Source organism: Thermobia domestica, chromosome 13, assembly GCF_964235325.1.
Source record: "Thermobia domestica chromosome 13, izTheDome1.hap1.1, whole genome shotgun sequence".
Taxonomy (NCBI): Eukaryota; Metazoa; Arthropoda; class Insecta; order Zygentoma; family Lepismatidae; genus Thermobia; species Thermobia domestica.
In genome coordinates, this window is record NC_137466.1 from 215,693,370 (window position 1) to 215,706,558 (window position 13,189).

Consider the following 13,189-nt stretch of genomic DNA (forward strand, 5'->3'; position numbering starts at 1 on the left):
TTCCTTGAAACCCTCGGCAGTTATTCACATTGTTATGGCAAGTGGTGTCATGAAACTTATCTAAAATTACAGATAATGTTTATAAACAATCTACTGCAAATATCCAACTGTTTGGAAATAGAAAGATTATGGGTAGAGAACGAAGTACGTCGGAATGATACTATTTCCTCCAGGCTTTTTCACAGACCAATTTCAATATTTCTCGATCCCTGAAGTGGGAGTACGAAGGAATAAATATTAAGCATCATTTGACCTTCTGAATACCTTCTGAACATCATTGACCTCATTGAACATGATTGAACATCATCATTGAATATGATTTGACCTTCTGAACATCATTTGACGTTTTGAGCATCATTTGACTATTTGAACATCTGGCCTTCCTACGTTTCATTGATGACATCATTTTGTTTGCAAACAAAAGCACGGATCTGCAAGGTATAATTTAAAGAGCAAGGAATCGCGATTAAAACGGATATCGAAAAGAAGAAATTAATGTTGAACAAAGCAATTTCGCAACCGAATTAAGAATCAAGAAAATAAACGGATCGAGATGTCTATCTTCCCAGAAGAAAATACGATCAATGGAGAAAATCAACTCTTAAACTGAATATCAAGAGAGAGAGAGAGAGAGAGAGAGAGAGAGAGAGAGAGAGAGAGAGAGAGAGAGAGAGAGAGAGAAACAGAAAATATCTTTTTATAAAATGGTATGACGAAATCAAGGAACACTGCAAAGTAACGTGGAAAAGAATTGCCCGAGATAAGTGATTGTGGAAAAAAAGAATAGGAAGTTACTCATCCAGCAGTGGATTGACAATAGTTGTCTATCAATATATATAGTCTTTTAAAATTTCTTCTGACCTAGGCGCTAGTTCTAAATTCTAACCACTATAATAACACAAATTCAATATAATATATAGATCTAAATATTTTCGTTTTAAATTATTGAGTTGATTTTGAGTTTATCGTCTGTTTCAGCAGCGAAGCTATATGAGACGGGACCTATTGATTAATGTGGAATCCGAATCTGCCCCGGGATTTAACCCCGGGATGCCACGGTTTTAAATTGTACCAAGATGACCTGGGACCCGGGATTTTTGACGTTTCATCCTGATGATCCGCCATCTCAAACAAACCCCCTGGATCTACTGTGGTCAAACAATGAATAAATAAGATTGACTTAATTAATTCAGCTTCGGATTGTGATCCATATTCTACTAATTGAGACATATACTTCTTCAAAGTTAGAAACTAACTTTTCATTTGAGGAATTGTGAGAGTTTGTGAAGACCAATTGCTTTATTCCACGATCTCATCTCACACGAGAAAGTCCCACAAGTTGTCGCTCCAAACTGATTGCCACATTGCACATCTGATAGAGCATCATGAGAAATGAAAATGAGCAAAAGACTGCTGCCAAGTTTAGTCCCAATTTCATATCCCCATGAATTTGCCCTAACGTGATTGCAATTGGTAGCTTCCGATACGTTAAAAACGCCTGTGAAGGAACCAGAGTGTAGGCTCGGGCCCGGCCCGATAAGTTTTTAAAAATTTTTGGCCCAAGCCCGGCCCGGGCCCGATAAATTTTAAAAGTTTCATTTTGTAACATTTTTCATGGGCACACTTCTTCAACATTTGCCTTTATTCTAATTATCGTTTAACGAAAGTCAATAATTATTAAAGAATTGCAATTAATCGGCCCCAGCCCGACCCGACCTGAAGAGAAATCAGAGTCGGCCCGCCCAAGCCCGGCCCGGTCCAAAGAAATAACAGAGTCGGCCCGCCCAAGCCCGGCCCGCGGGCCGGGCCGGGTTTCGGGCTGAGCCCGGCCTGGGCAGGTCTCTACCGTACGTGCTCGAGACTTGCACGTACAGTAGTAGGCAATGATTGTCGCTCTGCCTGCCTTCGCCTTGTCCATCAGTACACATATGTAGTGTTCGGTTCAATTGTGATATCTCGACTTCATTTTTGCCTTAACCAGAATGGGCTCCGCAACGTCGAAGTCTCTGAAATCAATCTGAAAACCAAGCCCGGCGCATGCTAGTCTTTCATATTGGCCGATAAAGAAAACACCTTCATGGGATGTTCTGTGCTGGGCGTAGAAACCCAAAGCGTTGCGCAATTGGAATGTACTCAAAGTAATTTCATACAGCTCCTTAAATGACATTAGCGGAAATTGGGATCTCATGGCATCCCACACTTTTGGAACTCGATATCGCAGGAATGTGCATCTGACCACTCTGGTTCCTTCACAGGTGTGTTCTCCATATCGGAAGCTATCGCTTGCACTCAAGTTCGGGCAAATTCATAGGGAGATAAAATTGGGGCTCCAGGCTAATGCTCTGTTGGCCGCACTCTTTAAGGTACTATTTACCAGAAGGATAGGAGCTACGGGGCTTCAAAATTTGAATATTTTAAAAATATATATATCATGGGAAACATGTACGTTTAAAGTAACTATCTTAAAAACCGTTAAAGCAATTAAAACAAAATTTGCACAATATAATGAGAACAAAATGCTCTATCGAAAACCACAAACAGCGTTACCATAGGTGAAGCAGTGTTGTCAACTCAGCATAAAAATATTTTGTTTGAAATAGCACCATATACAACTGTGTACAGATTTAAAATGCACTATTATCACTAAACATAACAGTGAAGTGTAGTGGTACAGTGTTGCATACTGTTGGAGCTACGTGTGCTGAAAACGTACAATGGAGAAGTCTGATATGTGGCAAAGATGGTAATAAAGGAATCTGGGTCTCATACTATGAATTTAGTTCAAATGCATAACACCGATAGTATAACATAGCAAAACGTCAGCAGTGTCACAAAATATTGATGCATTTAAATAATGATACTGAGTGATGCCATTTTTACGTCCTGTGTCAGCTCCAAAACTATATAGGACGGAACCTATAGTGTAAAGTGGGATTTGAACCACTATGAAAGAGAAAGATAACAATGAAATGTAAGGTGAAAAGTACAATAAAACATGTCCGAAGCGGAATTGGAACCCGTGATCCCTAATACGTCAGTTGTCTAGCCTTGTAGATCACCTGGCTATCCGGGCCGACTAAAAACGTAATGAGATAGTAATAAAATAATTATATTTCCAACATGAATATGGTAATATTACAGTCTGCAAACATAATCATACAGTATGTAGGAGAGGAAGTAACAGAATATGTCAGTTAATACGAATTGACATACAGTAGAGCGTCGATTATCCGAACGTCGGTCAACCGAACGACCGCTTAACCGAACTGTGTACTCGCTCGCACCTGTTACTCTCCCACCCTACCATCCATCATCCCCCTCACTCCCAAACCAAGTTTCCCACAGTAGTCGCCGCACTGAGCCACCGCTGGCGGAACATTGCTTCTAATGGGGCCTTCATAAGGCGCTGCTGACCGGCCAAGCCGCCAGTCGCTGTGTTTCAACAATCAGCACACTTCTGTCGGTTTGGCACTGGCTGTAGAAGTAGCGGCAGTATCAAAGCTGTTCACAGCAACAGCTGCGCCAGCTTAGAGTTGAAGCGTGCCGCTCCGCGCATGGCAAATAAACATGTACAGTTCGATTATCCGAACAAACCAGTTTTCCGAACACCCATGTCCGCCAATTACTTCGGATAATCGACGCTCTACTGTAAACCGAGAAAGTACTCTACCAAATATTGATAGATAATCTGGAGAACCAGTTTACAGAATTAGAAAGCACGTGTTTCTTTCCTCGCGTGTATCATTTTGTTTTCGCGAGTTGTCTGCTTATTCACCGAAGCTACAGAAGTATAATACAAAACCCTCATTCTTTCTAATGTATTAATTTATAACCATCTATCGCCACATATCACACTTATCCATTGTATATTTTCAGCACATGTAGCTCCAACAGTGTGCAATACTGTACCACTACGCTTCACTGTTATGTTTAGTGATAATACTGCATTTTAAATTTGTGCACACTTGTAAATGGTGCTATTTTAAACAAAATATTTTATGCTGAGTTGGCAACACTGCTCCGCCTATAGTAACACTGTTTGTAGTTTTCGATACAACATTTTGTTCTCATTATATTGCGCAACTTTTTTTTTAATTGCTTTAACGGATTTTAAGATACTTTAAACGTACATAATTCCATGATATAATTTTTTGAAGCCCTGTAGCTCCTATCTGTCTGGTTCATTATAGCACCTTAAATTTTGTTTATTTCCATTTCTCATAATGCTCTATCAAATCTGCTATGTGGCAATCAGATTTGAGTGACATCTTATGGGACATTCCCGTGTCAGATATATGGAGCTTAAAGAGGTAACTTAGGAGATTTCGATTGTAAGATGATTCGCCGTTACGTTGCAAATAAAGAACAGTCTATTCATCGAACCAGAATTACTTTAGCAATATTTCCCTAAGGTCTCTCAATTCTGTTTCAGTCTTTAAAATTACTAAAGTTTATTAAATGTCATCGATGTGTTGAACTTGAAAATTTAATCAGTCACAAGGAAAGCTAATGGCCTTAAAGAGAAACGGAGCCCAAATGTGTCATTAAGAAACATTTGAACGGTCCTTTAAAGAGGGCTGACCTTCGTTAACTGTGCGAAAGAAATTATTGAGTCAATCTACATATCAATCTAAATGACTGCATCGCATGCTCTGTCTTTGTACTGAGGACTTACGTAATGTGAGGAAGTAATTGAACTGAACAAGACCTAAATAAAACCAATGCCAAGTTCACTTTAAACAAGATAATTTCTTACCTTTTGGAGTCACATGGCTGATTCTCCTTCTATCGCCTAGAAACTCCGGTTGTAGAAGCATGTTTGGACATGATAACAATTGTTTGGATATGAAAGTTCGGATGTAGACATGACAGCGAGTGAGAGATTACTGGTTGTGATGATAGAAGGAACATGAATGAATATTATTATAATCAACAAATAATACGGTGAAATATTAAGGTAAGATTTTTTTAATTTCTTTGAGTAATACGAAGGATTGAGTGCCAGAATAGCCTATGTGCACATTCGTATTTTCAAGTAAATTGGATCTAAAGTCAACCTTTCTCAAAAGCTTTACAGGCGTAAGTGGAAATGGCCAACTGCCAAAGAACTGAATGAGACATGTTTCCCAAAGTTAATGTCCCCTTGAGTAAGAAATGGCATCTAGAGGCGGTTCATGAACTTAACTGAGAAATTTCTATTTTGGTGCCTACGCGATTCTGGCATTCAACCCTCCACATATAAATAAGCAATTCTAGATAAAATTGATTGGTTAATTTGAGCTTACAGGGCACAGATGCTATATTAGATTAGAACTGAAGATTAAAGTGACATCTGAGCTAGTGTAGTGCCCGAAAATCGAGTCTGTGACCTTGCGGAGAAAACGTTAAAGCCATTATACTAGGGAGAAGAGATTTTTAAGTATATGATTGGTATTCTCTTCTGGAGACTTAGCTATTGGCTCTCCACTGAACTGATTTTGATTCTATTCTCTGATAACAAAATCTAATCAAGATCAATTGAAAATAAGTTGAGTATCTGGATTTAGGGGGTTTCTTCTACTTGGGGACTCTTTGACTTTCCTCTGAAACCCATAGCTAAGAATCGAATTCCTATGCTGTTCTGTCTGGCAGTGGATTGTGAAGTCAAGTAGAGATTCACATTCTTTTGTGTCTATAGTTTTATTCCCACAGCTCACTTCTAGCGGAGTGCTCTTGACTGTAGACTATCTTGAGAAAGAATTTGTGGATTTAGAGGAACCTTGTGGCTTATGATAAATATATAATATGGCTTTTATTGCAAAATCTGAAGAGAAAATCAATAAGAAGAGAAGAGAAAATTTGAAGAAGGGCTGTGAAGAATGTGGGATAAAAATAAATGTTAGAAAGACAAAAGTCATGGTGATTGAAAAGAAGAAATCGGTGCAATATATAGAAGTAGAAGGGGAGAAAACAGAACAGATGGATAATTTTCGATAATTTTCGGAGTAGTATTATTAATGATGGTATGAAGTGTGAACGTGAAATAAAAGCAATGATAGGAATGGAGAAAGAAGCCTTTAGGAGGAAGAAAATACTATTTTGTAGGAGCTTGAACAAAGAATTGAGAAAAAGAGTGATAAAGTGCTTCGTGTGGAGTATTGTGCTGTATGGATAAGAAATATTTGCATTAAGCAAAAACGATGAAAATCGACTGGAAGCTTTCGAAATGTGAGTGTGGAGAAGAATGTAAAGAATTAGCTGGGTCAAGCGGAAAACGAACGAGAGGGCACTAGAAATGGTGGGGGAGAAAAGAACAATTTTAGATATTATTAAGAAGAGGAAGAGAAACTGGTTGGGATATTGGCTAAGAAGGAACTGTATCATGGGGAACGTTTTAGAGGTTATGATGGCAGGAAGGAGAGGGAAGGAACAAAGGAGACTACAATCAGTGAACGATATCTAAACATAGAAATCGTATGTGAAGACGAAGAGGTTAGTGGAAGACTGTGGAACATGGAAGCTTCTCAGTTCCAGCAAGAGACCTGCCAATAATGGCAGAATACCTATGATGATGATAATGTGGCTTATGAATTGAAGTGATCTTCCATATATGTTCTTTCTCTGCCAAAGCTGATCTTTCGTTACAAAGGCCATTTGCTACATAATATAACCAACTATACAACGTAAACTCATCAAACAGGAAGTAAAAGCCCTAAAAAAAAAGTTTTAAACGCAGAATAGCCACACGAATATAAAATAAGTTGTTAAACGCATTGGTGGCTCGTGAGGGAAATTCATTTGTGAAATTGTTATTGCTTTAAACCAACATACGGAAAATTACCTGATACACTAATTGTTATATAAAAGAGTTAGTTCAGTACGTAACTTTTCTTCCCTAATCTTGAAATGTCAAAACTTTATTATTATTATTATTATTATTATTATTATTATTATTATTATTATTATTATTATTATTATTATTATTATTATTATTATTATTATTATTATTATTATTTTACCGATGTGACTTCCTTTACAAGTCGCGTCTGGCTAAGTGGCCCATAAGAACATTAAAGTGTTCAAATGCGTCATTGCATTCTTTTCCGAATCCGAGAATTTCACGTTGAAAATCTTGGTGTGGACTCCCCTGACATAGGACTCACTCAATAGTGTAACTAAGTATGAATGGCCCCCTCCGTGTAGATGTCAAAATGACCGCCTCTTCCCAGGTTCATGAAGACATATACAATTATACAGCAATATAATTTTTTTTTTTTTGCGGGGTTGGATGTATGTCAGTCACTACTTGCTGATATTAAAGGAAAATTGCTTCTTCTTCTTCTTCTTATTGTTATTATTATTAGTAGTAGTAGTATTAGTATTATTAACTGAAATGGTCATTCTTCGCACGGGGAGAATAGGTTTATGGGAAATATTTGACTCCCCCTCCCCATTAGAATATTGCTTTCAATGTAGTGAGGACAAATATTAAAAGACTCTGCTGTCACAGATTACGCCTTTAATCAAATTGATATTAAAAAACCTACCATGAAGTGGGTACTATCTATCTTTCAAATGCCAATTCAAATGTGTCAGATTTTTTACCATCTCCGGAAACTATGAATTCGACATAAATCTTAGTCATTTTTGACATTTTATTTTTCACTTCTTCCCACCCTCTAGTGATGGGGATGAACTTGTATTTGTTTGGTAGTGGCATTGGAAGCGTCATTATTCATTTCAGTTACCCAGAAAAACTGTGTGTTTCGCACCAATACTAGTCGCTTTGCATTATTTTTATGTCATTCCTTCCAACTCGTACCCCTTGGGATGTTTTATTCCCACAGTATTTTTTTTTTTTTTTTTAGATTAAAGGTCATATGTCTACCAAGTTCGATTAAAATTGGTCCGAAAGTTCCACAGTTAGGCTGGAATATACTGTATATTCGTATATAAACTAACTAAGTAACGAACTCTATGGTCTCTTGACTTCTATCCTTAGTCAACTGGATCCAATTTCTATTTCTGCGAGATCCATCTTAATATTGGCCTCCCATCTGCACCTAGGTCTTCCTAATGGTCGTTTTCCAATAGTCTTCCAGTCAAGTTTTTGAAAGTGTTTCAACTTTCTTCCATCCTAGATATATGATCTGTCCACCCCAGCCTCCTAGACTTGATGACCCTAACAATGTTTGGTAAACCGTATAAATTTGCGGTAACCAGTAAAACGTATGTATATATACGGTTGTGATTGCGACGGTTGCAACTTGAAATTATTTGTCATCATGATTTTAACCTAATAGCTTGACGAACCCAACCTATCGATTTTTTACTAATCTCAGCCATCTGAGAAAATTTATTTTTCATCCCTTCTCACCTTCTATGTCAATGGAAGCTGAATTATTAATCTCAGCGACATCGAGAACTATGGATTAGACACTAATATTGGTCAGTTTCGATTACTTTTACATCACCATCCTCCCTTCCCCAGAAGTGAACTTCGATTTGAATGGTATCCAAAGTGTTACTATTTATCTCAGCGACCCTGAAAACAATGGACTCTACACCCGTCATTTTCGATCATTTTAATTTTACAGACTATTTATTCGCTAGTAATGGATTCCTCACTATCAACAATGTATGAAGCCATATTGCAGGAGATAGCAGTAAGAACTAGAAATGCTGGTGAAGTGAGGTTATCATTTTACTAGAAAAAGACAGTTACAAAAATACACACTCATATTACATTACAAAACTTAGAATCTGGTAAGAAGGAGACGTTTTACTTTAAGGTTTATTTGGCTACTGTCTGCCATTGTCAACACAGAGAAATCAACATAATATTTTTTGTCAGCCAACAGATAACACGAAATTGTGATGCAAGAAAAGAGTAGGTATATATACTGCAGTAAAGAGAGTGATCTCCTGGTGGTGCCAAAGTACAATAAGTAGTCTTCTTATTTCTAGATCATTTTAAATCATTCCTTTTGTTTAGTTTGGCTTTCACTCTGATAACACAGAGAGAGAGACTAAAGTTTTTTTCAAAAAATAAATATAACTTTTCCCCTTTTGTTTACAGTGGAAGATCTCCGAACCTCTGCAACAAGTTGAGTCTAACGAATTAATAAACTTTTTCACTCCTAATGTACTGTTTGTTGTGAACTAGTATTTCTCTGTACGTTTCTTTTTGTAGTTTGAGAGATTTTCAAAATGGGGACTGTAGAGGAAATGGGCGCCGATCTTCGTCGATTTGGTTGGCCAGACTACTTGGTATTTGCAGCGATGTTGGTGATCTCTGGAGCTATCGGCGTTTATTATGGATTTTTTGCTAAACAGAAGACAACAGCTGAATACCTTGTTGGAGGGAGAAGCATGGGAACTATTCCTGTTTCCATGTCCCTAGTAGCAACGTAAGTCCTATTTTTTATTATCTTTTACTGATTTAAATTAAATATACAAAGGTTGATTCATTTATATTGAGCCAAATTCAATGTGCAACCCATCGCTGTGAGATTGCTACAAGGCAAGCAAGAGTATCTCGTTAGTCATGTAGTACAGGACCGTAGTTGAGAATAGATTGATGTCTCCGAAACTGAACATTCCAAGTTTATTGTGACCCTTTCCGACGCTAAGTTCAGGCGTCGTGCACCGTAGAAATGTATAACGGGCGTAATTTTCATGTAGGTGTGCCACTGTGAATCTTATTATATGGAAATATGAGGGACAAAGTACTGATCCCACCACACCGATGCGAGCAGCTAGAAGTTTCCCAAAATAATTTACGATTTTGGCTGGTTTGTCGTACAAGGGTAAAGTGTCTCTCCGGAAGGTGGAGCGAAAAGTCATAATCAATGCTTCGTATCACCAGACTCATGTCCTCATTGAAATGTACCAGCATGAAATACAAGCATTGTACGGACAAGACTTGAACCAGGTTGAACTGCACCAAACCAAGGCATCCAGCCACATGGCGAAAACATCACTCGCATTCTATCGCCGTATGGAACAGGAAACTGGAATTGCTGCAATTTCCATCTCTGACATTCTTGTTAAAGAGCCCAGATGTCAGATCAATTGATTATTGTGTTTTCAGACTCCTCAAGCGGTGCTTGTTCCATAATCGAGTCCGCATCGTCTCCGGCCTGTGGAAAGCCTGCAAAGAGGAATGGGATGCAATAAGTATGGTCCAACTGAAACTCAGTCTTCTTTAATAGAAACTTAGATGCGATCCAACTTAGGAGACAAGGCCTGCAGATCGAATGCAAGTGGTGGGGGAAACATGGCACTTACTAAGTAAGAGACATTCAAATTCGGCTCAATATATCTGAATCAACCTTTGTACTACGGAGCTATTCAGAAATAGTATTGATTATTTGGTTATCTGACTTCAACTATATAATGGTAGTCATATACATATAACACAACGAAAGGGATAAATCAGCGTTAATCTTTGATCACCATCGACCTATACTCACATAATTCCTAGCATAAGTTTTGACTATCAATGTTGATCTGTACATCAACATCACGAAATTGTTATGATAACAAGTCAAAGACAAATTGAGTGTGCTATCCTAACGAGCGTCCATTACGATAACGCTAAAACCTATACAACTATCAATATGCCTTTAGAAGTTTTGGTTCATTCCACTTGTAGTGCTGGTCTGTCAGAAGCGGTTTCATGTGCTTAGAGAGTAATGTAAGAGACATAGCTTCGTTTTTATCAAGGATTGCATGAAAGGGTAAAGCATTTGCTTCATTTACGCAGTAATAAGAAGTCTGCGGTTCCGTTAGTTACTCCCTGGGCCCATTCCATACATGACAAAATTATTAAGGGGACAATTTTGATAAATCTGAAAGCCATAAGAATAAATATTGTTTCTAGAGCCCCTAATAGTAGACATTTTTTACTGAAATGGGCCTAAGACTCATTTTTGTTCTATTTACCTTTTCTGTGCTGTTTTGTTTATGTAATGTGGCTACCGTATTTCATGCTTCATTTCTAATTTCATGTCCGTATCGTATATGGAGTAAGAAAATTTTGTCTGAAAATGGGCCCCCTCGAACGGCGGGGAGCTTCTCTGGGGGGCAGTTGCCCCTGCCTCCACATGTTATGGCTCTGCCTATGGCGTAGCCTCAACTTGAAGAACGTTTCGTGATATTTTCTTCATTGAGGAACGTCTATATAACTTGTTTTTGATTTAAACAAGAAAATCTCGAGTAAGTCATTAAGACACTCACACAAGCTGCTTATATTTTCTTATTTGTAATTTTTATTTATATTTTGTTTATATTTGTTTGTTTTTGTTATATTTGAGTATCTTTTTTATATTTTTCCATGAAACGATTTTAACTAGGTATTAGTTTGGGTGGAAGTTTAAATGGCGTGGTGGGTGAGTGGTTAGCGCATTGAACTTCTATTTTGTGGACCCGGGTTGGAGTCCTGGCCAGGCTGAAAATTTTTCAAATTTTCTTGTTTCAATTTCAATTTCAATGCATACTCAGTGTGATAAGCAAAATCTTCTGTCCTTCAGAAAGAAAAAGATGTTGGAATAAGGAGAATTGGAGAATATTTGCAGCTACTTTCAAGCATTTTCTGATTCATATCAGTGTTTTTATTTCTTTGATTATACATTATATAATGGAAAAATACATTACATACACAGCAATATTGAGATTAACATATGATGTTCATTGTACAACACACTCTGAACCAGATAGATTGATCTCACAATGGAGAAATGTTTTGTGCGTCATCTACTCACAATTTTACTTCCATCCAGACTTGACTCAGTGCTACCAACTGCTGTCAGTGCCGAGAAAAGTTACGTGTAAGTTGGGTTGCATCTCTCAAGTAATGAAATTAGATCGCTTAGGGGGGATTTACTTTTGTGGCCGGCTGTACATAGTTTTATTAATTATATCAATTGTATTATCTTCGGTCATATCTAGTTTATTTTCATAATGTTCAGTACGACTTTGTCTAGGACGATTGTAACGTGTTACAATCGTCCCCGATCGCCATGTTACATTTGTACCCGTTCAACTGTCAGTGATAAATATCATGATTTCTCATAATTGAGTCAAAGCAACAAACACAATATCTACGTTGTCAAGGAAAGAACGTAGATTACACACTCACAGGGTATTTGTTTACAGTAAACTCATATTTATTAAGAGAGAAAATAAAAACAGGCCAATTAAAAATCTATTTACGTGTGTGAAAATCACGTTTCTGCTTGTTCAGTCTTCCACACTTTACTAATGACGCTCTTTTTTTCTTCTCACACACAATTTGCACGTGTGACTCCAATGACATGTACAGCGGGGGACACTTCTAAATGGTACAGCCATATGGAGATTTACGGCAAGAGTGATCCACCAGTTGAGTCCAAAGTATTTGCTGGAAGTATTGCAACCGAATTAACTTTAAAAGAAGGCGGGTGGCATAATCGCCAGGCAATGAAAATTCCCGTACACTTGGGTGAAATTCCCACTACCGTCTACAGCATCATTTCTCCAAAATAAAATGAATCTTATACGTGTAGTTCTTATGCCAAATATACTATTTGATATTCGTCCTATTCGTGAAGATAAAGTGCAACAACAAATAAAAGCCCAATCCTGTTGCTGTTGGAATGAACTCTCTTTAAGTCGTTTGATCTGAAATGACTTTACAGAACCTAAATAAATATTCTGTCACTTCAGGGGGGGGGGGGGTAGGAAGAGCAAAAGCTCCTCTCCTACAGTATGAAAACATATACTTTTAATCAAATGCTTAGCGAGAGTGAACCCATTGGTATAGCGCTTTTATGATTTGAAATCTTGCTCCCAAACCATCTTTTGTCATAACTGACAACATAGGAGAACGGGAGATGCAAATATGATGAAGGAGAAATACACTCACATGTGCAAATTCAGAATTGGAGACAAAATGATCGGATAGCATCCATATTTTGTCGAAAATTTTGATTTTGTAAGTAGACATGTAAAAGCTCACCCAAACCTGAGAGCATCCCACTACCAATTGTTGAATTCAAGTGAAGAACTCAGTTGAGAGCATCAGATGATTACGGAGGGGGAGAAACATCTTCAGATATGGGAAACAAATAATGAAAAAAATTGACTGCTCTGAGCAGGACTCGAACCAGGAACCTTCTGATTACTAACCAACGACTCTACTCACTCATCCACGGAGCCACACTGAACG

General features: G+C 37.8%; 1 protein-coding gene across 1 annotated transcript in view; it reads left to right on the forward strand.

Moving 5' to 3' along the window:
* The first annotated feature begins 4,834 nt into the window (after positions 1 to 4,834).
* LOC145669017 (sodium-coupled monocarboxylate transporter 1-like) overlaps positions 4,835 to 13,189 on the forward strand; it is a 62,110-nt gene continuing 53,755 nt past the window's right edge. The window contains exons 1-2 of the mRNA XM_081737354.1: positions 4,835 to 4,957; positions 9,173 to 9,389. Coding sequence (XP_081593480.1) covers positions 9,190 to 9,389 — 200 coding nt within the window. The 5' untranslated portion in view covers positions 4,835 to 4,957; positions 9,173 to 9,189. The remainder of the gene's footprint in view (positions 4,958 to 9,172; positions 9,390 to 13,189) is intronic.